Raw genomic sequence first — 25,601 nt, forward strand, 5'->3', positions numbered from 1 at the left:
CCCCATTCAATAAAAGCCCCTCTACAACTGTCGCTCGCCCCCATATCTGCCTTGATTCTCACCGCTCTTTTCTGGAGCACCAAAACTCGATCCAGACTAGCACAAGATGAGCCACCCCACAATACTATGGCATATCTCATCTTGCTGTCAAAAAGCGCGTAGTAAGCGGTTAGTGCTGTTTCTTTAGTTCCAATAGCCATTGATCTTCTTATGGCGAAAAGAGCAGAACTGAACTTTAAGCAGAGTTCTTCAATGTGGGAGGACCAAGACAGATTGTCAACTATTGAAACTCGAAGTTGTTTAATGGAATTCTCAGTTTGCAGACCTGGCAATCCAGAAACATAATTTTTGTGGGCTCCCCAAATCAACTGCTTTGTTTTTTCGTGATTGAATACTGTCATTATTTGAGCATAAGTCGATCGCAAGATTTATTGCTACATACGATTCAATGTTCAAGTTTTCAATGGACTTGTTGGACGAAAGTATCACAGAGTCGTCGGCGTACATGTAGCATCACCCGTAGGGGCTGACGTGGGCTGGGAAGTAGTAAAAAAGGTAAAAATAACTGGTCCCATGACCGACTCTTGTGGCACATCTCTAGAGATATGTGGATCTTACCTTGACGATTTCGTTGTTGCTGAGGTAACCGAGCTCGTGGCTTGGCTTAAGCAGTCGAATGGTTTGCTCATGTCAATGAAGATTCCGGTGGCATTGTTACCATTTTCAAGGTTATCTATAATATCTTCGATAAGGTCTACAAGTACTGTGATGGTCGACTTGCTTTTTTTGAACCCGTGTTGATAGCCTGTTGTGAGCTTACTGATAGAGTTGTAGCAACCTGTTAAACACGACTCTCTCGATAATCTTCGAGAAGGTTGGCACCAGTGAGATCGTCCTTTAGTTGTCCATGATGTCTTTTTTGTCTCGTTTGTGAAGGGAACAACGGACTTTCGTGGATAGGACCATAGGTCAATGGACTGGACAGCCATGGCTCATGATTCATGACTAGAACAGTGGAATAGTGAAATGATCCAAATGTATCAAGTTAACATCTGTTGATTGATGTTATGTATATTAGTCCTATAAAATGCTTATTATGAGAAACGTAGAAATTAGATTTGATGGTGTTTAACGAATTACTGAAACGAGTTTCTAAGAAGTGCGGCCAATTTATTCTTGGAACCGTGAGATATGGATGCATTATCCATGTTGTTCTTGAACACCTTGGAGATTTTGTCATTGTAAGGTTATTTTGTTTATGTAAATTATTGGATTATAGGCATATGCCTAGCATAAAACATGTATTTAAAAAAATAAATCAATTGAATTTGTACAGCCATGTTTAAACAACCACTATACTTAGAGTAATACAGGGAGTGATATCAATCCTGATCTAGGTTAAGATTATTTTATTTTGTTCACCAACTTGTCTTACAAAGTAGATGTCTGTAACTTTTAATTCTTACTAACCTACAATAATAAAAATTAATGCTTGTCCAGTCATAATACTTGGTAAATATAAAATTCAGGGCACCGTCTAAAATCACATTTAAAATAGTACTGACTATGTGTAAACAGTAATTATCATCAAGAATTTTAGTGATGACAATATAAAATAGTACTGAACAATAAGTGGTATTTATTTACAATACCGTGACCATGAAAAATGGACTTTTTTTCATGGGTTGGGCATTTATAGCCAAGTATTATTATCACAGGTGCATATAAACTGGGGGGAAAGTATATCATTGTATTATATTGATGCCTTTCGGGCATTATTGCATTAAGGATGGAAAATAACTGACAAAATTTTGTCGAACAACACTTGGAGGGTTAAGGATCAGGGGCATCACGTGATCTGGGATTCGACTTTTGCAAGCTCGAGTTAATTTTTTTTTCTAAAAGAGCAAGCAGTGCGCAGCACTGCGCAGCGGGCAGGCATCGTTGACAGGATTAACGTCATCATTTCAGTAAAATTGCCAGAGGTACTGTCAAAAACAGAGTTTTCAGAGGATTTCAAAAAATCGTAACTCCTTTGATTTTCGTTGCCGACGAATTTTTTCTTCACTATTGTTTTCAGGAAAAATTGTAGTTTTCAGGAAAAAAAAATGAACATACCTTTCCATGGTCACGTTATTGTAAATTGATACCCAATAAGTAATCATAACCTAAATCCTAACACCTGGCTGCAGTGTAATAGCCTATGTTATACTGTTATACCAACACAATCGAATCAACTAAATCAATTATCATCATCCATTACAAAAATCTAAACTATCGAAAACAAAAAATTTGACCTATAGGGTATACGTAATTAATCATTGCCAGCTGTTTTTCTAGCCTATTTACCACAGTAATATTGTTGAAAACTAATTTAATTAAATAAAGTAAAATCATTTTTCTACTGAGTTTCTTGTGACATCAACTGAACATGTGGGTAGGGTACGATAAGCGGACACGGTTTTTTATATCGAAATTGGCAAACAATATTACTTAATCACAACCATCGATATAATCAATCGATACTGATTAAATATTTTGAACAATTAACTTAAAAAACCTATATCAACAGCTGTAAACACTTTCAAATAATACACGTACACAGTAATATTTCAATTTTACATATAGGCTAAGTAACATTTATTATTAAAAATGGCAGTCAATTTTAGAAAACTACACGACACTGCTTTGAAATGATAAGACATATTTTAGTGGCTTCAACGTTTTGGACTCGTACTGAAAACCCCATTGTGGGAAATAAACAACTGTAACTGCGAGAGGAGCAAGTATGGTCGTCTTCATTTTTCATAATTTTGGTTATAATAATTTGTTTGATCACTGTAAATATTAAATTCTTATTTAAATTTAAAACATATGATTGTTATTGAGGACTATAGATACATTTATATCGATTAATAGTCTAGGATTTGAGATGCGAATATTAGGTATCGATGATTACATTCTTCAATATAAAAAACCGGGTCCGCTTATCGTACCCTATCCCAAACATGTGATTTTGAAGGAAACAGGATTTTTCCGGACATTTGCCATCTTTCAGTGAAATAAAAAATCAGTAACACTACTACCCTGTTCAAACATAGTATAAATAAAGTTTAGTTTTTTTATATAATCCTAAATACATTAATTTCTTTTACATATAAAAACAGAGCTTCACTATAATACAATTTAAAAGCCTTACCTATAATGTAATTCAATTCAACATTATTGTTCCTAATCAGTTCAAATTAAAATCATGTGTTTGGTATTTGAGTAGTGGCCGCAAGTATAATAGTGATATACTTGTTCCTTTGATCACAAGGAGGGCTACAGTATAATAAATGGTCACCAACACAATTGGATTATGATTATCGATCTTAAATATCGATATTGTCATATACGAAATTTAGCTTTCTTTATTTAGACAAAGTGACCAGCTGTTGCTAGTCACGTCATTACCAGCTGTTGTTATTTTATCTATGTAGGAGAAGAAGACTAAAGTGACAATAGACACAATGGCGATGAATATGCAGATATTGACTCAAAATAATTTTATAAACACTGAGCAATGTTTTTAATGGTTACAAGATAATAACCTTACTCCTTTAATTATATATTATATTATTATTTGTAAATTATATTAATATTTATTTGTTAATTTCTAAGATTGAAAACCATATTGTTCTTTGAAATATATATTGTGTTATTTTGTCCGACATTTTGTTTTTAGTCTTTGGACAGTTTGCTTAGGTCGTTTGGATAGTCATGAATATGGATGATTTGAATCATTCGATAATCATAATCCCATTGTGCTGGTGGCCCCTTATTATACTGCAATTACAAGGAGTCAGTCACGTTTATCTTTGAAAATAGTAAAAAGTAAATAAATGTTACATTTGATTTTTTTTCTATCATTTTATAAATATACATAGGATAGCCTAGATAGATTTTTATTTATCATTGTATGAATTTTTACGACAAAACCAGCAGGAATATATATTGTTATCTGAAATACCTATTAAATTACATAATTTGGTTTGAAATTTTGTATTCAGTAGTTTTTTTATAGTAATGAATATCGAGGATTCAATACTCATGAATATCTATGAATCGAAAATCATGATTCAATCATGGTGGTGACTGCTTTTTATACTGCAGCCCAATACCCAACATACTTGATATTTAATCCAGTACATTAAATATACTTGGGTCTGGGAGGGAATCAGATTCTGGGTGGGGGGATGAATATAATAGAAGAAATATCAGCGCATGTGACGAATATAAGAGGGCTGCGAATACAAAAAATACACTAATAAACCTCACCTAATGTAACTTACCATACTGTAGGACCTACCCGAGTGCCAACCAGCCTATCTTAAAGTATTGCTTTTGGTTGAATTAATTTTATTGGAGGTAAATTAACTCTTCTAGTACCAGTAGACACAGAACGTGCTGGTACGCTACCGTTAGTTGCGAGAAATAAACACTCCGTGCTGGTTTGCAATTTATATAGGGTGTCCCACAACTCTCTGGACACAGGTTAACCACTTTATTGCTCAGGTCAAGACAAAAATATTTCACCATATGAACATGGGTCTGTGATCCTTAGTTTCCTATCTGTTTGTCTATATGCGTACCCTTAGAAAAAATTAATATTTTAAAAACTAATAAGTTTGTTATACGAAATTTAGTTCAAAAGTTTATAAGATATTAAGATAACAAGGCCAATTACCGAACAAGTAATCATGAAATTGTCTTTAGTATTTTCAAAATGATGGCCTTTTAAACTTTGAATATCTTAAAAACTAGCAGTTTTTCTCAAGAATAACAGTTTATAGAGGATATTATCACAAATATACCTCTGCAGCTTTTATCACTTCCTCTGGTGGAGTCTTCTCTTTTTTGGAGCTTATTTAGCTCCTCCTCTGTCATCTGAAAACCTCCCAGCCCTGGTATGGTCTTTTTTACCTTCCATTAGAAACATGGGTAATTTACCCCCTGATTCAGGTGAGGGATTGCGTTCTTGAATCACAACCGAGGCAGCAACCAAACAACCAGGGGCCACCCGACGCCAGCATCCGCCTCCTGCTCCTCCGCAGTCCATAGGAAGACCTTGGGGATTCGGTCATCCATTCCCCTCTTCAACTTCACAGGTGACCAACCACATAAAGATCCTGAGGGTTCAGTCGACTTTCAACCACAGATCACCAACGCAGTCTCCTGCTTGATCAGAGACAGCCAGGTGTTTCCCCTAGTTTGGGATGCGCTACTTCACAAACCACAGTTCACCTGGGATAGACCCACAGCAAAGAGACGTGTTGGATCTGGTGGCCCGCAGACCGTGTCTTCCTCAATCACCAGCTAGGACTCTGGCCTAGGTTCCTGTCTTGCCCATGTGGAGAGCAACATGGCGTCCCTCAGAGGAGGAAATAAGATAAAAGGGGTAGGGAGTTTGATAGTTGGGTGATAGATAGATGAGAGAGAGAAAAGGCCAATGTCCAGAAGAAATACCGCGGGCTACAGATAAAGACCCAGTTCTGGGCTCCCCTTTAGGCAAGCCTCTTACGCCAAGCAGGGGGAATACTTTGAGGCCTATTCTCCAGTCCTCCCCACAGTGGGAACCCTCATAGTGGACAACCTACAACTGTAACCAGTGATGAAAACATTGAGCGAGTACATTAAGTTGTACTTAAGAGCAAACAGGAGACAATTTGTTTGCAATTTGGTGTATTAACTTTAAAATGGTTGCACCAATGTTCTTGACGATAGTCGTTGCGGTCAGTTTAGCGCAGTGACTGAAGATTTGATGTTGAAAATCTATGAAAAAGTTGTGACAATCGCTGTTTCACAATGACTGAACTCTTGTAATATATACCTGCAAATTTCACGAAGTTTGCTTCATGAAATTGTTGTAAGGAAACTTGGATACACAAATTTTGTGCCAGGTGGGTTCCAAAAATCCTTATGACAGATCACAAAAAAGAAAGATTTACTACATCGTTATGTTTCCTTATGAATACGACAAACATGGTAACGAACTTCTCGATCGTATCAATACTGGTGTTGAAACATGGGTGGAATATGTCAATTGTGAAACAAAAATGCAGTCTATGGAATGGGGGCATACACATTTTCCAACAAAACCAAGAAAATGTCACCAAACTCTGTCAGCGAGAAAGATTATGGCAACTGTTTTTTGAGATTCTAAGGGTGTGATTATGGTTGATTTTCTTGAACGAGGATCAACAATCAATGGGGAGAGGTACTTTGAAACATTGCAGAAACTACAGCAAGTGATGCAAAACAAGTGTAGGGGAAAATTTAGCTCAAAAATGTTGTTTATCCATGACAATGCATGTCTCCATACACAAGTCTTAGATGATTTTTATTTGGAAAGTGTTTGATCATCCGTCTTATAGCCCAGACCTGGCACCAAGCGACTACCACCTCTTTCCAGCGATGAAGATCTGGCTTGCAACACAGCGCTTCGATAGTGATGCTGAACTTCACGCTGGTGTTAATTAGTATTTAAGCCAGGCAGCAGATTTCTACAAAGCTGGAATCAAAAAAATTATGTCATGTTATGATAAATGTCTCAGTTTGAACGGAGATTGCATTGAAAAATAGCTTAAGAGTGTAACCTTTTTAAATGTATACAACAAAATGTTCTTATTTCAGTTGGTTATTTTTTTTTATTTCAAAAGTCTTTTACTTTTTGAATAGCCCTCGTAGTTCAGTTTTACGTAAATGATTGGGAGTTATTCAATTAAATATCATGAAATATTAGAGAGAAATTTTTGGCCATTATATTTTGAGTTATTTCACAGGTATTTATGAAAAACTGTTTCATTTTCTGACTTGAGGGCCCCAAAAAACTGCTCTTTTAAATTAAATCTAAAATTGATCAGGAGATTGGAACATTTTTCAGTGAATATCATTTATCTCAGAGATTATTTAGAATGTAATTTAAAAAATGCCCATAGCATTCATTTTCTTTAGTTACTGATCTCTGGATTTTTCTTTAATACTGTTCGATATAATTTCGTTGCTGTTATAGTGCTCAGGACCTTCGATGGAACCAACTCTATTCACAAATGACACAATTTTAACAGAACATGTGAGTCCAAAACTGAATAATATAAAAAAAGGAGACATTGTGGTAGCAAGATCTCCAACAAATCCAAAGCAGTTTATTTGCAAGAGAGTGACAGGAGTTGAAGGGGACAAAATGTGTCCTGGTTTCATAAGTCAAGTCGTTGTAAGTTTTCATTTTATTTAAATTATTTTTTATTTAAATTATTTATTTATTTTATTTTAAGAACAATTGTCTCTATTAATTGAAGTTAATAATCTTTCCTCTGGTTTTTTTCAAAGTATTTTGCTGCTGACAGTATTTTTCAAATAGTTAAGAGCTATATTGAGAGAATCTTGGCATATTATATTACTTAGTTTAAAAATTTTTTTATAACTTAGGTTCCTCGAGGACATGTGTGGCTAGAAGGTGATAACCGCAATAATTCGTCTGACTCACGCAACTACGGCCCTGTTCCAGTTGGTCTACTACGTGGTCGTGTCCTCTGCATCATCTGGCCATTCTCTCACCTTGCGCTGCTCACAGAACACAACGAGGCATAACTGTGCTACAGGGTCATGTAAAATAATTTATTGTAGATCTGTAGAATTGATACGAAATAGATGCACAGAAATGTTTTGTTATGCATATTGTGATTTAAATTTGAGTTTTATTAAAATGTTAAATTCTATCTCTAAAGCTCACTGTAAATTTCCTGTTAACCAGAAGTGTTTGAAAAAGGGATTTCTTGTCCAGTTTGATGTAAATAATGTTGAGGTATATCCCCTTTCATGGTTGTATTCAGGATTTAGAGATCAAGGTCCCAAAGAAGAATTTGGTAGTGATAAAGTTTTTTTTGTTTGGAGATTGTTCTGAGATTCTCTATACATTTTAAATTTATTTCCCCTCTATATTAAGTAAGTTGGTTTGTTAATCAATTGGCTTAGTATCCTCATAATTTGGTCCAACATAAATGACCATTTTCCTGAATTATTGACCAAATGTAATATTTAATTTACAAGATTGGGCATTCTTTAGGCATTATTCAGCAATAATTTAATCTAAAAATTTTTACATATTGAATTATTAATCATATTTTAAGGAAAACGGTATTTAGAATTGTGATATTTGTGAAAGGTTTCTGGAAATTTGCCATCAATATATGTTACAAAACTAAAACAATATATTTGGAGGATCGAAATCTATCCTCTTTTAGTTGTCAAAAAGTATAAGGTTAAGCATACACAAAAATTAAAAAGTAATTAATGTATGTAGATTGAGTCATCAAAGTCTGAGCTGACAACAGAATAAGTTTCACATCATAGAAGCTCCAGCAAATAACAAATCCAGATTGGTTAGAATAGGCACCAACATGTCACTGCAAAAACCTGGTACACTGAACGACAAATACTACTTACACCAACTCTTATACTAGTTTAATAACCTTGAACAAGCTTTAAATAAAAGTAAGATCAGAGATCCCTTTTTATAAAATTACATATATTATACCATTTTTTTTTTTTTTTTTTTTCTTCAAAAAATAACAAATATTCCTGAAGATACTTCCCAAAATTTCACTGAGGTCTGTGTGTGGAGGTGGCTGACCAGGGAGATGCCAAGGCTATCCTCTAAATAAACACACTGCTCTCAGGGGGGCTTTCTTACGGTTTTCTTATTCATAGCTGTGCAGTTGCATTCTGTTAAGTCATTGGTGAAAATATTATCAGTTGTCACATTAGAGTTAACCCTGTAAAGGATTATGTTACATGTTAAAATAAATAAAACATTAAACAAAATTTAAACCTTATGGAGTGGTCAAATTGTTGGTTAAAAAAGGAAAAAAGTATATAGAGCCAATTAAAACTTTAAAAAATTCCTATAAATAATAATGGCTTCTAAATGTACAACTAAACTTGCGTATAATTATATTATCAAAGAATAAAAAGGTAATGTTTACATGTTTCATAGAAATATATACAAATTATTACCAATTTTACTTATATGTTTCCATACATCACTCCAGATCACGATTGCCGCCTGCAACACCCCCACCACGGTCATCCGTTGCAGTAAATGCTTTCTCAGCGCCATAAAAAACCTGAACAGCTGCCTATTGCGCAAATGCAATAAGAAAGGGCATTTCAGATTTAAAAAAAACAGCAACAGTAAGAGATTTTTTGAAAACCGTCACTCAATGATGAGGAATTAGCAGAGAGAAGAGCCAGAGCGAGTATTCCTTAAGCTTCTCACAGTAACATATTCAAAGTCATGTGCAAGGTATTGAGATAAATCGATCAACAGTATCATATGTAACAGTGATGCAATTCACATTTGTCTTCGGTATGATAGTTTAAGTATATTCAGTTCTATATAGTAAGGAGAAAGGTGTGTCCCACAGTAAATTAAAGATAAAACGTTAAGCAATAATTCTGAGTTCGTTGTAGTCTGTCACTTAGTAGTACATTCATGTTGGTAACAGCGCTACAAAAGTTAAAATGTGAAAATATTAATGACTAGTGAAAGTTTTACATGAAACGGTAGAATGCCTGTATTCTCTTAAATTTATATATCCCTGCAAATATCCTGTTACATGCATTAATCACTGTGTCAGTCCATCCAAGAGTGTTGTTTATAATCAGTCAGCTTTTCTCATTGTCGAAGTAAGGTAGAATTGTTCTATTAACTGTAATTTACAGTATTGTTTTATTTGAAGAGTTTAGTAAAAGATAGTGTCCAATTAGTATAGGTTTAGTTTGGTCCGAGTTAAGTTTGAGGCAGTGCTTAATTTCTAAAATTTTATGTGTGGGAACTCTTAAAGCGGGAAGCTCAGACCGGTGGGTATGGAATACACCCCAGGAAGGAGGGGGGCCCTCACCCAGGAAAACTTTTGAAAATTATAACTGTAAACCTTTGTTTTTAGGCCACCCAGACATAATAATACATTCATTTTTATAAAATACCAAGTGATATTTTAATGCTGTTTATTTTCTTTAAGGTGCTTGATTAGGATGTACGAAAATAAAAACATGAATTTAAATTATTGAGTTTACTCTCTACTCTACTCTACTCCATTAACACCTTGTTGCCTACTTTAAATTTCCCAGAAATATTTGGTTTGATTTCATTGACCATTTTGTTTGAATCAATGAAGCTCGCCAATATTAATTTTTTAATGAATGGTAAAATAAAAACAAATTGAGCCTTATTCACAGTTTTGATTTATACACATTACAGTAGTAATAATAATATATATTAATATGTAAATGGATGTTTGTTAATATAACAGCTTTTTTACAAGTTTGCATATTTTACAAAAAAATTGCATACCTTATGGGTACAAAACAATATTAATATATTCAAAATACTTGGAAAGGAAAAGGAAGCGTTTAATTACACACATAATAAATGACACACAGAGTGGAGTAACACGGTTTCATTTTTTTAAAATTTAGTGTAGTTTTAAAAAGTTAAGGTTGATTATTTTATTTGCTTATTAGTTATTATAACAAATATGTACGGATTTGTAGTATAATATTGTAAGGCAATGCCAAGACTGTTGGTAAACTTAGTTTTAGTTGTTTGTTAATATTTTAAAGTGAAAACTACAAAAGAAACAAAACAACAATACACAAAACTAACTGTAAGTACAAAAAAGAACTCAGAAACTTGAGTTCAGAACACAACTATAAGTTAGGCATAGGCTAGTTATTTTAATGAAAACTTAATGTTCTGAAATTCTAAAAGATATTTAAAAAACAGATTTAGGAAAAAAGTTCCCACAATGCAATGCTGTCTTCATGGTAAGTTTTCTGCCCTCGTTGTTTTGACTTGGTGTCAAGTGCAGAATGGTGTCCCTTCGCCAGCCAGGTTTTGACGTGTCGCTTGGGATTGTATCTAGCCACAGGAGGTCCTAGGAGCCTGATCCGCAATAAATCGCTAACAGTGCTAATGTAGAGTGAAGATCTAAGAGGAGACATAATTAGATTCATTGCAGAAAACCCACGTTCACATTCAGCACTAGACACTGCAATACTATTTATGATGGAAATCAGTTTCTTAAACGACGGCGGTTGCTCTAGAATAGTAGGTTTCTCTCCACTTAACATAGGCTTCAGTCCCTGCTTGAAGTGTCTGAAGTCTCTAATTATATCCTGAGAGCTGCTAATCTTAAATCTATCGCAGATTCGCTGGATCTCACATTCTCCGTAGGTGATGGATAAGTCTTTTGGCCAATACATGGGGTGGATCACTTTGATGTCATTCATGATTTTGGTGTAGTGTTCAGCCGCATTTGAAGATGATGATAGCAACCTTGAAGTCAAGTTGTTAGCGAGGCTCCGATAGAACTGTTTTTCTGGAATACTGGGTATCTTGGATCTTACACAAAGTTTAACATCTTGAAACATCAAATCGTCAATAGCAATTTTAGCTTCCACTGAACGTCTACCCATGTTTTCAACTCGGTTTTCAAACACTTTGATTAACAGTATTACATCACTGTGGGCTTGGATAAGGTTGAGGCTTGATTTTTGAAGCTGTAAGGACAAATCCGATAACTCTTCTAGAGCATCGAACATCAATGCCAGGCTGTGTACAAAAGTTGTAGAAGATAATGTACTACAAAGCCCTTTGTAAGTTGAACGTTGCTTCGAGTCCCTTTGTTTGTCTTCAGATGCTTCAATGAAATGATTGTACAAAGCTTTAAAATCTGTCCAAACTGCTTTCACCGCCATTAAGCTGGAGGCTACCCAACGAGTATCTAAAACACGGCCGATTTTCAACATTTGCTCCTCTAGTCCTTTAGCAACTTCTGCCAACTCCCTGCTGTTTTTCGGTGAACAACTAAACATGTTTCTAATTTTATCCATGAATATCTTAAAATGATTGATTCCAGCTACTTCTTCTATGGAATCGTGCACGGCAAGCTCTAAACGATGGTTCAAACAATGCCAAATGAACAAGTTGGGGAACGTTTCAGTAAGCTGTATAGCAAGGCCAGATTTCTTGCCTAGTAGCACTGAAGCACCATCACAAGTTAGAGCAATCATATGGTCTTTCATGAATTCAAAGCTTAGACCTAATGCTTGTAACTGATTTAAAAGTTCTTGTAATATACCAGCTGATGTTGTGCTATTTAGCTCAAAAAGTGTTAAGAACACTGTCATAGGGTTTTGCATTCCCTTTAGAACAGTTCTGATATAAACCACCAAAGCATTTTTGTTTGAAACTGAAGTGGCTTCATCCAAAAGCAGGGAAAATTTAGAGTCTGACTTGATTAGGCCATTTATCAAGTCTGATTTCATTTCATCAGAAATATGATGAATTATATTGGAGCAAGCAACATTTGAATGTAGGATTCGCCCCATATCTAAGCCATTCATTATTTGAAGATCAATTTCAGTTTCAAACTCAAAAAATGGCCTATTTAGTTTAGCTTGCTTATAAGCCGTGCGGAAAATGCGCTCAGTTACAATCTGCTGCTCTTTATGCATAGAAGCAACAGCTTTTTTCATTGTATCTTTCTTGGCTTCAATGAGTATTTTTTCAGCTAAAGAATGAGCTCGAGACCCACGGCGTAAAAATATCTTTTTCCTAAGAGAGGATTGCTGGTCTTTTTATTGTTTCCATAAGCGGTAACAGTTCCTAAAACCCACTCTTCGCTAATCTTTAGGCCCTTCGTTTTCTCTGCACCTAGAGTACTCACACTACGGCAAACGTTGCAACCTAGTTCTCTGTTCACAATTAACCATGGATTTTTAGCTTTAAATTCAACAATTTGTTCTTCAGACCAACAAACTGGCTGTTCACCCCTATTAACAAAATCATTATTTTCATTACTAACCTTAGCTTCGTCTGCATCAGATCCCAAACCCACCAACCTGGATACTATTTTGACCGACGAGGAAGTCGAAGGGGAATGGTAATCGCAATTATCCTCATTGATCCCGATTGCGTCTTCTTTTTTATCTTGATCAACAATTGAAGTTGTAGTCAATGCTTCCGAACTGCAGTTCTCATTATTCGCATAACCTTTTTGTTTCTTAGGGTTAGGTTTAAAGAAATCAACAATTTTTCTGGTAGTCATAGTCAATTAGGAAACTATTTAGCTGCACCAGCACTAATAAGCATAAACACGAACACAATCAACGACCTGCACCTCAAAAACGAACTTAAGCGTGATGGGATGCGATGCAACTTGTAACTTAAACGCGAAACACACCAAGGTCAAGTCAACTAGTCAACACACTTGTGACTTGTGATCACTGGGGCGGTGGCGCGGTGAAGGAATGGATGGGGAAAGGAAGCGGGTGGGGTGGGTATTGCTTTGTTATTGAGAGGCGCAGCCGCGCATGCGCGAACTAGGATGACTCACCCGTCACCTTCCTCCTGCCTGATTCCGTGCAAGACTCATCACAGCACCGCTCACAACTGCTTGTACGGGCGCTTACTATCTGCTTACGAGTCACTCGCAAACAAAGCATAGCATAATATTGATCCTACCTACAATTTTTTTTAACTAAAACTTGTACTCGTAGTTTTAAAAGCGTTCCCTTGCGTTCCCACTGAAATTAACCACTGGTTTGAGGCTATGATTGTCCACTGTACAATACATTCAATGTCTTCATTGATTTTTTAACAGTCTCATTAACGTCAGTAACTTTACATTGGGTATGTATATGTAGATGATTAACGTAACAGTGAAAACGATTATATTGTTTACTAATGTTATTTATGTAAACAGTAATAGGCCTAATATAGACCCCGGAGACACATCACAAACAACAGCTCTCCAGTCAGATGGCCATCGGGTGTAACACACACTGTTTCCACCCAGGTAAGATCCCATCCAAGATAATTGCGGAACTATAAGAACCAATATTTTTTATCTTGACAAAAAGCAACGTGTCAAAAACTTTTGAGGAATCAAACAGTCGAAATTGTGCATTGACTGCAGTCCATGGCTAATCGAATGTTGTCAGTGATTCTCAAGAGAGTGTTGTCTCAGTGCTGTGATGCTTACAGAATTCGAATTGAAATGCATTGATTGTATTGGTAGAGAACAGAAAGTCCATAATTTGAGAATGCACAATGCGTTCCAAACATTTAGAAGGTGTGGAAGCATACTAATTAGTCTATAATCTTGTGGAACATTTGGGGGAGGGATCTTGTTAAGTGCACTTCAACATGAATTTGGAAACGCATCAGAAGTCAACATGTTAACAATCATTGTGATAATCGGTAGAATAGCAAATAGAATTCGTTTTACAAAAGTAATAGGTATGTTTACAGATCCAGTTGCATTATTTTGGATTTTACAGATATATTTTACAACATCGAGCTAAAAGACAGTTTTTAAATCAAACTGAACAGATTGAGGTATTGATTATTGTTCAGTTGGGGCTGTTTACAGAAGAGTCATCTGAATACAAAAATGAAAGAAAATAATTTATATCATTCAACAGAATCTCAAGGCTGACAGGAGATTATTGTTTTCCAAAACAAGATTTTTGATTCTGCACTAAAGGTCAAGTGAAGATTGATGCTTATTAGCAAATATTGAATTCATATATCTATTTTTTAATTTCTGTTCCATCTGGTTGCAAAGCCGACGATATAATAATCATCTCATCCACATCTCGAGCCCTCCGGTACATCTAGTCCCTTCAGGCTGTTAAGTCAAGAATTTCTTGTGGTAGCCATGGAACTGGATACTTTTTGCAGACAACGCTGTATAACAATGGCTAGTTTATAATACGAATGCAGAACTAGAGAATTTAAAAGATTCAACCATGGCATTAACAGAATTTGATTTCTAAGGAAACTGATAGACAGTAGTAAGAGAGTCTGCCTTACTAAGTTTTCTAAAATTTCTATAAGTGATGAATTTATTTTTGGTCTTAGAGGTTTTAATCTCAACACAAAAATACGAAATCATGTTTGGACACTGCAGCCACTGACAGCAGTCAGTGTTGGACCGATAATGATCTCCACGAGGGTGTCAGTGTCAGCAGTATGATGAGTCTTAGTAGTCAGCTCTTTATAGTCATAGTTGTGTTCATTATCAGTAAGTCAATATTGTGTTACCCATATTGAATAAATAACATTAAGATAGCAAGAAGGCCAAGAGAATATTTTCAAAATCCCTTAAATGCCCCAACCCTGGAGGGCGGCAGCACACCTCCAAAAGTAGAACTGAAAGGGTCTCTCCAATATCCAGAAAAATAAATCTCAGATGAAGCCAAGTATTCATCAGGTATTCAGTAAAGGGCTTTAACTTTAAGGTGATCGATCCTTGGTGTATACTTTAATAGTAGTAAAACAGTAGATTAAACATTTGTACATTGTTATATGATTTGCCTCTTGATGGTTTGTTTATTTTATTGTGTTTCTGTCGAGCACATGTAATTAATACCGAAGGCTAACACTATTAGTGCAGTGAATATGATGTAGGCTTATGTGTAGTTTCTTGTAATGTGCACAATATTATATATGTTGTATTCGGTTTGGTGCTTAATAATTTGAATGATGTGATAAACCTAATAGCAACACAGTAAAAATATAAAAAAACACTTATTTACTAATCCAAAATTAAGTTGATGCTATTATTTTCCCCTTTTTTCTTGATAACCTGAAAAATAAAATACGCCCTTTTTTAATTTTAGAAAAAGCTCTGAAGGGTTTAATAAGTGTAACATATTTCATTTAAAAATGTACAGTTATATGTGTTTGAAGAGGCTATCCGTGCCAGATTATGCAAATGATATTTTGGGAGTACAACATTCCAATTATCTGACATACATAAGATAGTTTAAGTTTACTTGAAAATTTCTTGTGTCATGCAACTAAAATAATTGGCTAAGATAATATCTCAACCAGAAATTACTTATTACACCCATGTCACCAAGTAAAATCCCACGTAGGACGGTAAATCATCAATAACAGCTACATTTCCATTAGTTTAACCTCGATGTTTAGGTAATATGACAAAGCTTTAACCCTTTCCTTGGGTTAATTTTGTAAAAATGTAGTTCGAGAGAGTACTTTTTTCACTTAGAACAGGAAGTTGATGCGACCCTTCATTGCACGTCTTATTCCTAAGGGACCTTTTGCTTGCTTCCAGATTAACAGGATTTTCTGGAGTCTGTAATATAAGCCAGCCAAATCTGAACCCGTCTGGTGGGTGAAAATGTATTAGTAGACAGTATAAAGTGTCCACATTCGATGTTCAAAACCAAAGAAATGCTTTTACATTGTTGAATATTATATTATTTATAATTTATGCTAACGGAGTATTGGTATTCACTCCATTCTGCAGAGTTGGCATACACACATAACAAAGAAAACTATTATACAATATAACTCGTCTCAAAAAATGCAACAGTATAAAATGCTCTCAAGGTGCCTTCAACTGCCTAGAAAAAATTGCTAACCAAATATTCAAGTGTTACAGGTGCAGAAAAGTATTCATTGGTGTTTGAGAAATGAAATACACACCTTTGCTTTAGAAGGAGTACTGTTTAAGATGCAATTTAATCTACAGTTTTTTTGTTGTGGATTACGAGATTGTAATTATATTAATTAATCTACTTTAACTATAAGGATTGCTCAGAATATGCTAAAACTAAATAATGTTGTGGATTGTGTATTATTATGTACAATGTACAATTAATTGGTAATTAATGCATCTAAATATAAACAAATCTAAGGTAACATTTATAAGTTTTGTTATATTACTTGTATAGTTTAAAAAAATCACCAATGGTAATCCAAACACATTATATCAACATGGGATTAGTTTCCTTTTGAATCTTACAATATAAAATGTCCACTAAAGCTGTGTTTTAAACGAAAATAAAGTTGGTTAAGTCAGTGCCAATTCAAAGTATAAAATATCAGAATAATAAAGTACGTCGTCTAAAATCAATGCATCTATACAGATGTAAAGTGTATATTGTATTTCTAAAACTAGTTTGTTATTACACTAAACAATTTATATTCAGCGATTCCGTATAATAGGTTGTATATTGAAGACATCCTTCAAAATTTAAAATGGTGGTTTTATAGATTCACCAATAGACCGCAATTCAATATTTGTTTAGAGGGGTAGGAGCCCTGGGATGGAAGAAGTAAACCAAGTTATGGGTTTATATTTTGGACGGATACTATTCAAATATAGCTTATATGTTGAAGAGGGCTGTAAACAAACAAGTTTGGAGCCAAGGGTGCAGAGCTCCAAGAGGAAAACCATGATAGACAAAACTTCCAGAAGTTTTATTAAGGAAAATTATTTTATTAATTCCATAGGTCGATCCCAAAGTCATGGCTCGATTTGAAATGTATATTAAATATGGCTTGGAGAAATGCCATACAATGGTTGTCTAGAGAGTATGCGATATTCAAATATTAATTCTGATATAAATCATCAGATTAAGCACGTTCACTGTTATCAGATTAAGCATGGACTATCTCTGTAGCATCCTGCATCACCGAGAATAGCTCTCATTTCTAAATTTAATAAGTTTGATGTCAGTAAGTGTTCAGTGCTCGTATTTACCAAGTCTTTGACGGATTTGATTCTATCAAACTAACGGAACGTGAAAGTTGCATTATTTCATCGAGCTTAGTTTCAAACTCGGAAAAACGTGTGTGGACATAACTCAAATGAACCAGCAAACCTTTCAAAGGACAGCCGTGGCTTCGACTTTCGTGAATTTGTGGTTCAAAGTTTTCAAAATCCCTTAAAAGCGCGTGAGTTGGAGGGAAATTGGACATTAACTCATTCAAAGGGGAAATCCTAAGTACGGCAGCAAAAATGGGCTTTTGCCCCCTCCATCGAGTAAAAGGAAAGGTTAAGATCATTACAGACCGATCAAAAAGCTTAATGTAGTGCTGTAACTTACCAATGAGCTCCCTGTGAGGTATCACCTGTGCTGTGACCAGTGTTCCAAAGACTCTCATGGGCATACTCACTGGAAGGAGAGAATAAAACTCATCTTAAGGATTGACGTGGTAGCCCATCTAACACGAAGCTTGTCCTTTGTCCAGGAGTGGATTAACTGACATGCATATCTCCTGGATCCCACAGAACGGCTAAAATTCCATGAACGTTGTTAGTGAAGTCTTATTTTCCAATACATCAGCGATCTCATTATATCTAGTTGACCTGGGGTCCAAAACAGAGAGTGTTGAGTGTACCCAGTTTGCAAATAGCAATGTAACAATCCCTGACGATTATCGACCTAACTCGCTGGGAGTAGGGCTTTGAGAATCGCCTGGTTGTATTTAAAGGTATGAGTTAAGAACACCATCGATTATTTACCACTTTAACAAGATTAGCAAATTTTCCAAAATGATGCAGAAAATGTGAAGTGTTTACTTTTCGAGAGTGAATTTTATCCAAATCATACGTACAACCACTGCAGGAAATGAAGTAGTACATTCTAAACCATTAAATTTATTATGTGAATCTTCCTATTTCAGAATCGGAAATAAAAAAGAATTTAACATAACCTACCAATGAAAAAGTTTTCACGATACGGCCTTATGCCTAATATAGTATTGAAAAATGTAACTCCAAGAGCATTTTAAATTCTTTAAATTATATAAAATACATGTCTACACGTTTGTTATCTTCTTATGGCATAGAAAAATCCTGAAGAAATCATTATTCATAAATCCCTAGTCACCCTCAAGTTACAGACGTACTAACCTTTTACCTACTATGTCTAAATTTTTTGAAACGTTGATTCAAAAAGTTTCTCGATGAAGGTCAATCTATTTATTTAACAAAACAAATGGTCAGCATAAACATTCTGAAACTCAGCTACTTACAAGGTTATCATAAACAATCTAACAAGGTCTTGAAAACACAATTCTGCTTTATTTCCTAATGTGGCGCAAGTTTTTGAAGAAGTGTGGCATGATGGCCATCTTTACAATCTGTACAAAATTGGGCTTTTAAATTAATTTTGGAAAATCATTTCATTCTCTTTTAGACAATCGTAGATTTTCATTGACAATGAATCCCGCCCATTCTAATGTTGGTAGAACGCGAGACTAAGTGACATACAGGAATTAACACCCTCAAGTTATTTAGGAGTGACAATATATAACAGCCACTCATGAACAACTCACATTGATACTCTCTACAATAAGGTTAGTGCCGGTTTGTATGCAATAGGGAGGATAAAACAAGTAAAGGGCAGCCACAATAAAGTAACATAGTTTGTTATCTTTGAGTCACACCTCCTATCGCAGTCTGGGGTGGCTTAACTCTTTATGAACTCTTTAGAACGTATGAGTTTTGGTCATTCAGAAGAGACCAATTAGGACTATAAACCATCTTCAGCCTTGGAATGCGTGTAGAGAAATCTTTAGAGAAATGAGAATACTAACTGCAATCAACCTCTACATCCTGGAAACGCTCACTTACATCCACATCAAGCTTCAAGCAGCAACAAGAAATGAAACGCAATTCTACAACTGCAGTACTAGGCATGGTATTAAACTTCTATTACATTACATTACTCCTAAGCAACTAAAAAAGCCCAGCTACATGGGAGCCATGATGTGAAAAAATCTACCAGAGGACTGAAGAAGGTCCATAAACAATATTTTAATCAACACCTGCAGATCTGTCCATCCTAATCTAACCACTAGCCGAGTTTTTGAACTAAAGAGCTCCTCAAGCAAAGTAGCGTAGTCATTACACAAAATCTCGTCTCAATTTAACATTTTTAAACAACATTCAGTACATTTTTTTATGTAAAATATTTGTTACTATTTAAGATATTGATAATATAGTATTTATTACTTTTTATTTGACACTCCAACAGCTTACACAAGCCAACTGTTGTGCCCAGTCCAATATTAGATACTGTGCCGCATGGAACCAAAGTATTAATAATTATATCAGCTCCTACAGTAATCTTTTTCCAAAGTAACATTTTAGTAGGCTGTGGCTATCAGTATCGTAGTTACTTTTCTTAATTACCCAGGCACTGTTAAGGAGACATTTTTTATTGTGGCAATTGGTGGAATCTTTGGAGAAGGCAGTGGCAGTTGGCGATCGACCGTTTGTTGTGCACCGCTAGTAGGCCTTAGATCAGTTTTGTCATTCTGTCACTTCTCAACAGTAAAGTGAAGTAAAATACTATCGATTATGTTCGTGATTTAGTGTTGTGCGTGCTCTATTGTTTTTCTGTGAAGTAAAGATAATCTGCCGTAGCGTCTTATTGTAAGGTATGTAAAGTTACAGTATCTGCCTAATTAGATCTCACCCTCGAGTTATGAATAGGTATACGGTATAGAGAAACGTTTTAACTGAGAACTATTTCCTTTATTATTAAGCCAAGTACCTTCGAAAATATATTTTAACGCAAGGTTTATGAATTTAGACAGGTATATTGTCATAACAGGATATGTTCAAGGTAGTAAGGTACAATAGTCAATACAAATAATAATTGTTTTTCATCTCAGAGGGAAACTGAGGTAGTTAAAAACATTTTTAATACTGAAAATTTAGTTCTAAGTTAGCCTACAGAAATTTAACACATAGGTAGTATACAATAGTTCACTGAACTTTCACAAAACTGCCTTGAAACCGCTCGCAAACTAGCAATGTTAGCTCTGCTAGCTGTATTTGGTAATATGTGGCTCTAAATAATTTTATTGAGTGCTAAGTAGGTTAAGTATCAGCCCTTAGTCTTAGAAATCAATATCGAGTTTCAGTCCTCATTAACTTAGGTATGTGAAATTATTTAGTCTATTATTGGAGGCTTAACACCAATTTTACATGCATGATAACATTGACAATGCTCGATTAGAAAATATAACAAGGCTGTAGTATAATGAGCGTCCAACACTCTAATGATCAATAATATTGAATCTTTAATTAGAATGATTTAAATGCTGTCAGACATGTTGAAAATGTATCTTGTATTGGGTATTATTAATTTATTCACTACATTGAGAACACACCAACCAATACTATTAACTTTTTATTTTTGTGAGGCTTTTCTATAGCAAAGCTATCTTCATCAGACAGATAACAAAAGCCCAACTTCTCCTACATCAGACCATGTAAGATTTAGGATGTAATATAAAACCAGGAAAGTACCGATTGGAAATGCTTCTGGCCATCAGTGGGCTTTAGAGGCACCCCACCCCGCGCTGCTGGCAAAAAAAAAAAGAAAACCATCCCTCTAGATAGTACCCAAATTCAAGCTCAGGTAATGTAAGCGCTTGTAAAGGTTATGTTTAATTTTGATAATACTAAGTTAGTAACATATTTACAATAACGTAATCTAAACCTACTTATATTGTATAGTAAAACTGCATGTTGTAGTAATGTTTTCATTGATAATATATGCCTCATTGCTTTACCGAGTGACCCAAAACCAAAAAATCGTTATTATAACAAATCAGATGCTCATGCCAGGGGAGTATTATTGAATTCACAGGATGTAGGGTACTTTGGGATTATACCGACCACACCCAGACATGAATCGTTATTTCACATTTCGTTTCTACTGATTACTAGATTAGCATAGAACAATATTTCGTCAATATAAAACAGGAATTGTCTTATCGCAAACCCCTCCCCATCCTCAGACAGAGGTCAAAGTCGAGCGTCTAGTAGATAACGTGATTGCAGTCTCGCCGCCCGTTCAGCTGGTGCATCGCTTTGTTGTACTTCCGTGTTTTACCTCTACATTTCTCCAAACACAAAAATTCAACAAAAACAATCATTTACCAAACTAAACTCTTTATTAAAAAAACACTAAAAACTTGTTTTTATTCTTGATCACATTCCGCCACCCAAAATGCGAGTGCCTCCGGCCATCAGCGCGGGCCTTGGCAGCACCTTCGGTGCTGCCCCGCGCTGATGTCGATGAAAGAAAAACATCCCTCGAGATAGTACCTATCAGTAAAATATCAAATTCTAGAGGGGCTAATCAGAAATATAAATTGAATTGTAATGGAAAGGCAATTATGTACCGTGCAAATCACGTGATGCCGCGCGGCCTGCCGTAATCAGGATTCTCGAGAAAGATAAGATAACAGCGACAACAATACTGATCACAATACCTGGAAATGCTTGTAAGTTTGTAATTTTGTAATTGAAGAGTTGTTTTTTCGTTCTATCATGTTTGTTTCTATAAAATTTCTATTTTTGTGTTCTTCATACTAGTGTGGTCGGTATAATCCCAAAGTACCGGATGTAGCACAACAGCGTCGACTGAAGAGGTCACTAGATCTTGAACTGTGTCAAACTTTTGACATCCACCTCAATCAATAGTTCTATACAGATGATTATGCATTGAGTAATTTCTAGAGAAACAGGATATCTGCAAATGCTTCTTTGCCTCAAGGCAAGCAATCTAAGCACCAGTTCCAAGTCTGGGACAGGCACTTTGAGATGGAAATTCCAGTCGAACATCCAGAAGCCTGATGAATCTTCTTTCCACAAGGTCTCAATTCTAACCACCGTACAAGCAGTGTAGGGGGACGAAACCTGACTGCGTTACTCCAATCATTGTCTAACGAAGGTGCAATATAATGCTCTTAGTACAGCTGTCTTCCTCATTCCTGTAATGGTTCTAGTGATGAATCCCAGGCTTGTTGGTCTTCTTTTACATGAAATCAATGTGGTGTGTAAAGCCAAAACCAGACTTAAAAAACATCCCTCCTTCACAACTCGAGTTAACTTTAAAACTTTTCTTTGGAGATAATATTTCTATTCTATGAAGCTGGGTTTCACATTAGGTGGAAGGTGGAATTCTTTTGCCTGGTATGTCTCTGATACTTCTAAGGCTATGCCGAAGGTTCAAGGAGTCCTCTTCTGCTTTGATCCTTTACAAGCAAACATCAGAGCATTAACCTGAATTGTCAACAAGATCGTGGACGAAAAGGGTGAGGAACAGGGTACCCAAAACAGAAGCTTGTGGCACTCTTGATGACTGGATTGGTCTTTAGACAATGAGTGTCCTTTGCTCACTGCAAGACTTTGATCGTTCAAATAGTTACTACACGGGTCAGAGATGCTGTACCCCTCAAACTTAGCACAAAGTATACAATGGTTATTCTTGTCGAAGGCCTTTGCATGGTCGATGTGAATTATGTCTACTTTATTTTTCTTCAAAATGCTAACAGAATATTCCTGAAGAATAAAAAGATCTGATGTAGTTGTCCTTCCAAGGACGAACTTATGTTGGTATGGGTAAGTATGGTACATGAGCAAGAAGAGGCTTGAGTCTATCAGGCAATAAACTCTCGAATTCGTTCTCTGTTGTGGAGAGTAAATAACTGGTCTGTAGCTTTAAAAATTGTTTGAGTCGAACCCACATTGGGATGAAGCAGTATACTAGATTACATTCATGTATGTATTGGGTTTGGTAGGCCTAGATCGAGGTGACATTAATACTTTTGTGATAGGTCACAAGGGTCTCACATATTTTCATTGCCAACCATCTCTGTTGAACTGAATTTAAATGCATACAATGTGCAGTATGTACCTGTATGTATCTCCCAGCTGTACTCCCTTCTACAAACCTTAAATTATCATAAGGGTCACTTGAAGTTTTTAGTTCTAAATTAGTTTTCTTAATTTCTCTATTCACACATGACCAGTCTGGTATCGTTGTATCTTGTAGGTAAGTCCACTAAAAGCACTTTGTTATCAGTACAAAGGTCAAGAGTACTTTTTATGCCGTCCAATATTTCATGTGATTCGTTTCTGCAACATATTGGAACCACAAACAACAATCAGGATGTCTTCTATATCCATCATTTCTTGTTTTACCTTCTTCTCATTTAAAACATGCTTGATACGCCCTCCAGGTTTAACACAATCAACAGGCATATACTTTTTAAAGGTTGGTTTTTGCATTTGTTAATATGCCAAGGTAAATAAATCCTTTCCATGACTACCTGCACAAGTAGAAACTTTGTGTCAGGAACATATTCTTCTCAGCTGCCACAGAGTTTGAGCTACTTTGGGCATGGTTTTCCTGTAGTGTCAACAGGTAAAAAAGATTTTCTGAAAGAAAACGGCCATGATCTTCATTTTTGTAGGTTGTGTGGGGGATGTTCATATGATGTCATTTACTTCCCTCACTAACTGATGTGTAGAATTTAGTTTGAATAGTTTTTGAATAACTTACTTAAGTATTAGATTAAGTTTTAAACTAGATATATTTGGTAAACTATAACGTTTATTTTTCTTTTTTCAACCAAAAAGTAGTTTTCCTCAAATTTGCTTTTGAACACATTCATATTCATCTAAAGTTTAATAATGTACCACTTCAAACATTGATCTCTACAAAGGATAGCTTCACAATTAATTGCCACCAAAGTTTTGGCAACAATTTCCACATGTATTTATGATTTCCTTTTCTTTCTATACTTTTATACCTAACAAAAATAACGTTCAAGTTTTAATATATTAATAAGAAAGTGTAATTGTTAGCTATTTTTGTGTGAGCAAAAAGTTTCAAGTCCCCGATGGGATTTGTACTCAGGTCCTGGACTATGCTAGACAACTGGTAAGAGGTTAATTACTATCAGTTGTCAACCAACAGGACTGTAAGGATTGATCAAGTCCATCTGTCAAAACTTGGAAAGAGTTATTAAGATACAATAAAATCTATGACTAATGTTTATTAAGTTAATCAATTTAAAATATTATAGTATTCCACACTTTTGCATTGGAAAGCTTGGTTTAACCTTGTCATTTACATCACTCAAACTATAGTTTTTAAGTTAATTGCTTGGTTACAAATTAAATCTTATATATAATTAAATATTAATAGACCAGCATAAAATTTGTTACATTATTATGTATACATGTATCTGTTAAATGTATTACAATCTATTCTATGTTATGATTTATTATTATACTATTATTATTGAGTAGTTCTTGCATGCTTAATATTGTTATTTGTTGACTCAGGGTAATATGTAGTAAATATATCTAGGCTATCTATTTGTTATCTTATCTAGCAGCATGTCAATATGATAGTGACTTATATAGATAACTGTTGTATTTGTATTTATATATGTTATTTCCATATGAATCAGCAGTTCAAAACAGGTTTCCAAGTGTTACATCATATCTTACTGCAAGTGAAATATTAATTTGGATATTTTATTTGGGATTCCAGTCCTAAAAAGTGTATTTTATGCAAATTTGATTGCAAACTTTGGACTTTTGGACACTCATGCCAGAGGATCAAGGAAGTACTGACATCTAGTAGAAAACGCTAGAATTAATTGTGTGATGCGTGGTTGTCATAGAAATGCTTCTTGCCTAACATTACGGCAGACAACGGAATAAATCAGGAATAAATAAAAGATGTGTAATATTACGTTAGTAGCACATTTTTATGCAGTTAGTAGGAATGAAATACTACGTCAAAAACCATGAAGGGCTTACTGTCAAACTAAAATATTTATATAGGCGACTCTCGATAACTCGAACCTCAAAAAGTCGAATTCTTTGATAACTCGAATTTTTTTCCGTTTCCCTTGA

The 25,601-nt window shown here is 35.1% G+C and overlaps 2 protein-coding genes across 2 annotated transcripts in view; both read left to right on the forward strand.

The window, feature by feature from the left end:
- The first annotated feature begins 978 nt into the window (after positions 1-978).
- LOC124357455 (mitochondrial inner membrane protease subunit 1) lies at positions 979-7,768 on the forward strand. The gene is made up of 3 exons (XM_046809277.1): positions 979-1,241; positions 7,055-7,255; positions 7,471-7,768. The coding sequence occupies exons 1-3, from the start codon at positions 1,122-1,124 to the stop codon at positions 7,630-7,632; spliced, it is 483 nt and encodes a 160-aa protein (XP_046665233.1). The 5' UTR covers positions 979-1,121; the 3' UTR covers positions 7,633-7,768.
- A 12,331-nt stretch (positions 7,769-20,099) lies between these two features.
- Positions 20,100-25,601, forward strand: part of LOC124357456 (beta-1,4-mannosyltransferase egh) — a 124,796-nt gene continuing 119,294 nt past the window's right edge. The window contains exon 1 of the mRNA XM_046809278.1: positions 20,100-20,311. The gene's annotated coding sequence lies outside the window, so the exon portion shown is untranslated. The remainder of the gene's footprint in view (positions 20,312-25,601) is intronic.

Source organism: Homalodisca vitripennis, chromosome 3 (assembly GCF_021130785.1).
Source record: "Homalodisca vitripennis isolate AUS2020 chromosome 3, UT_GWSS_2.1, whole genome shotgun sequence".
Classification (NCBI taxonomy): domain Eukaryota; kingdom Metazoa; phylum Arthropoda; class Insecta; order Hemiptera; family Cicadellidae; genus Homalodisca; species Homalodisca vitripennis.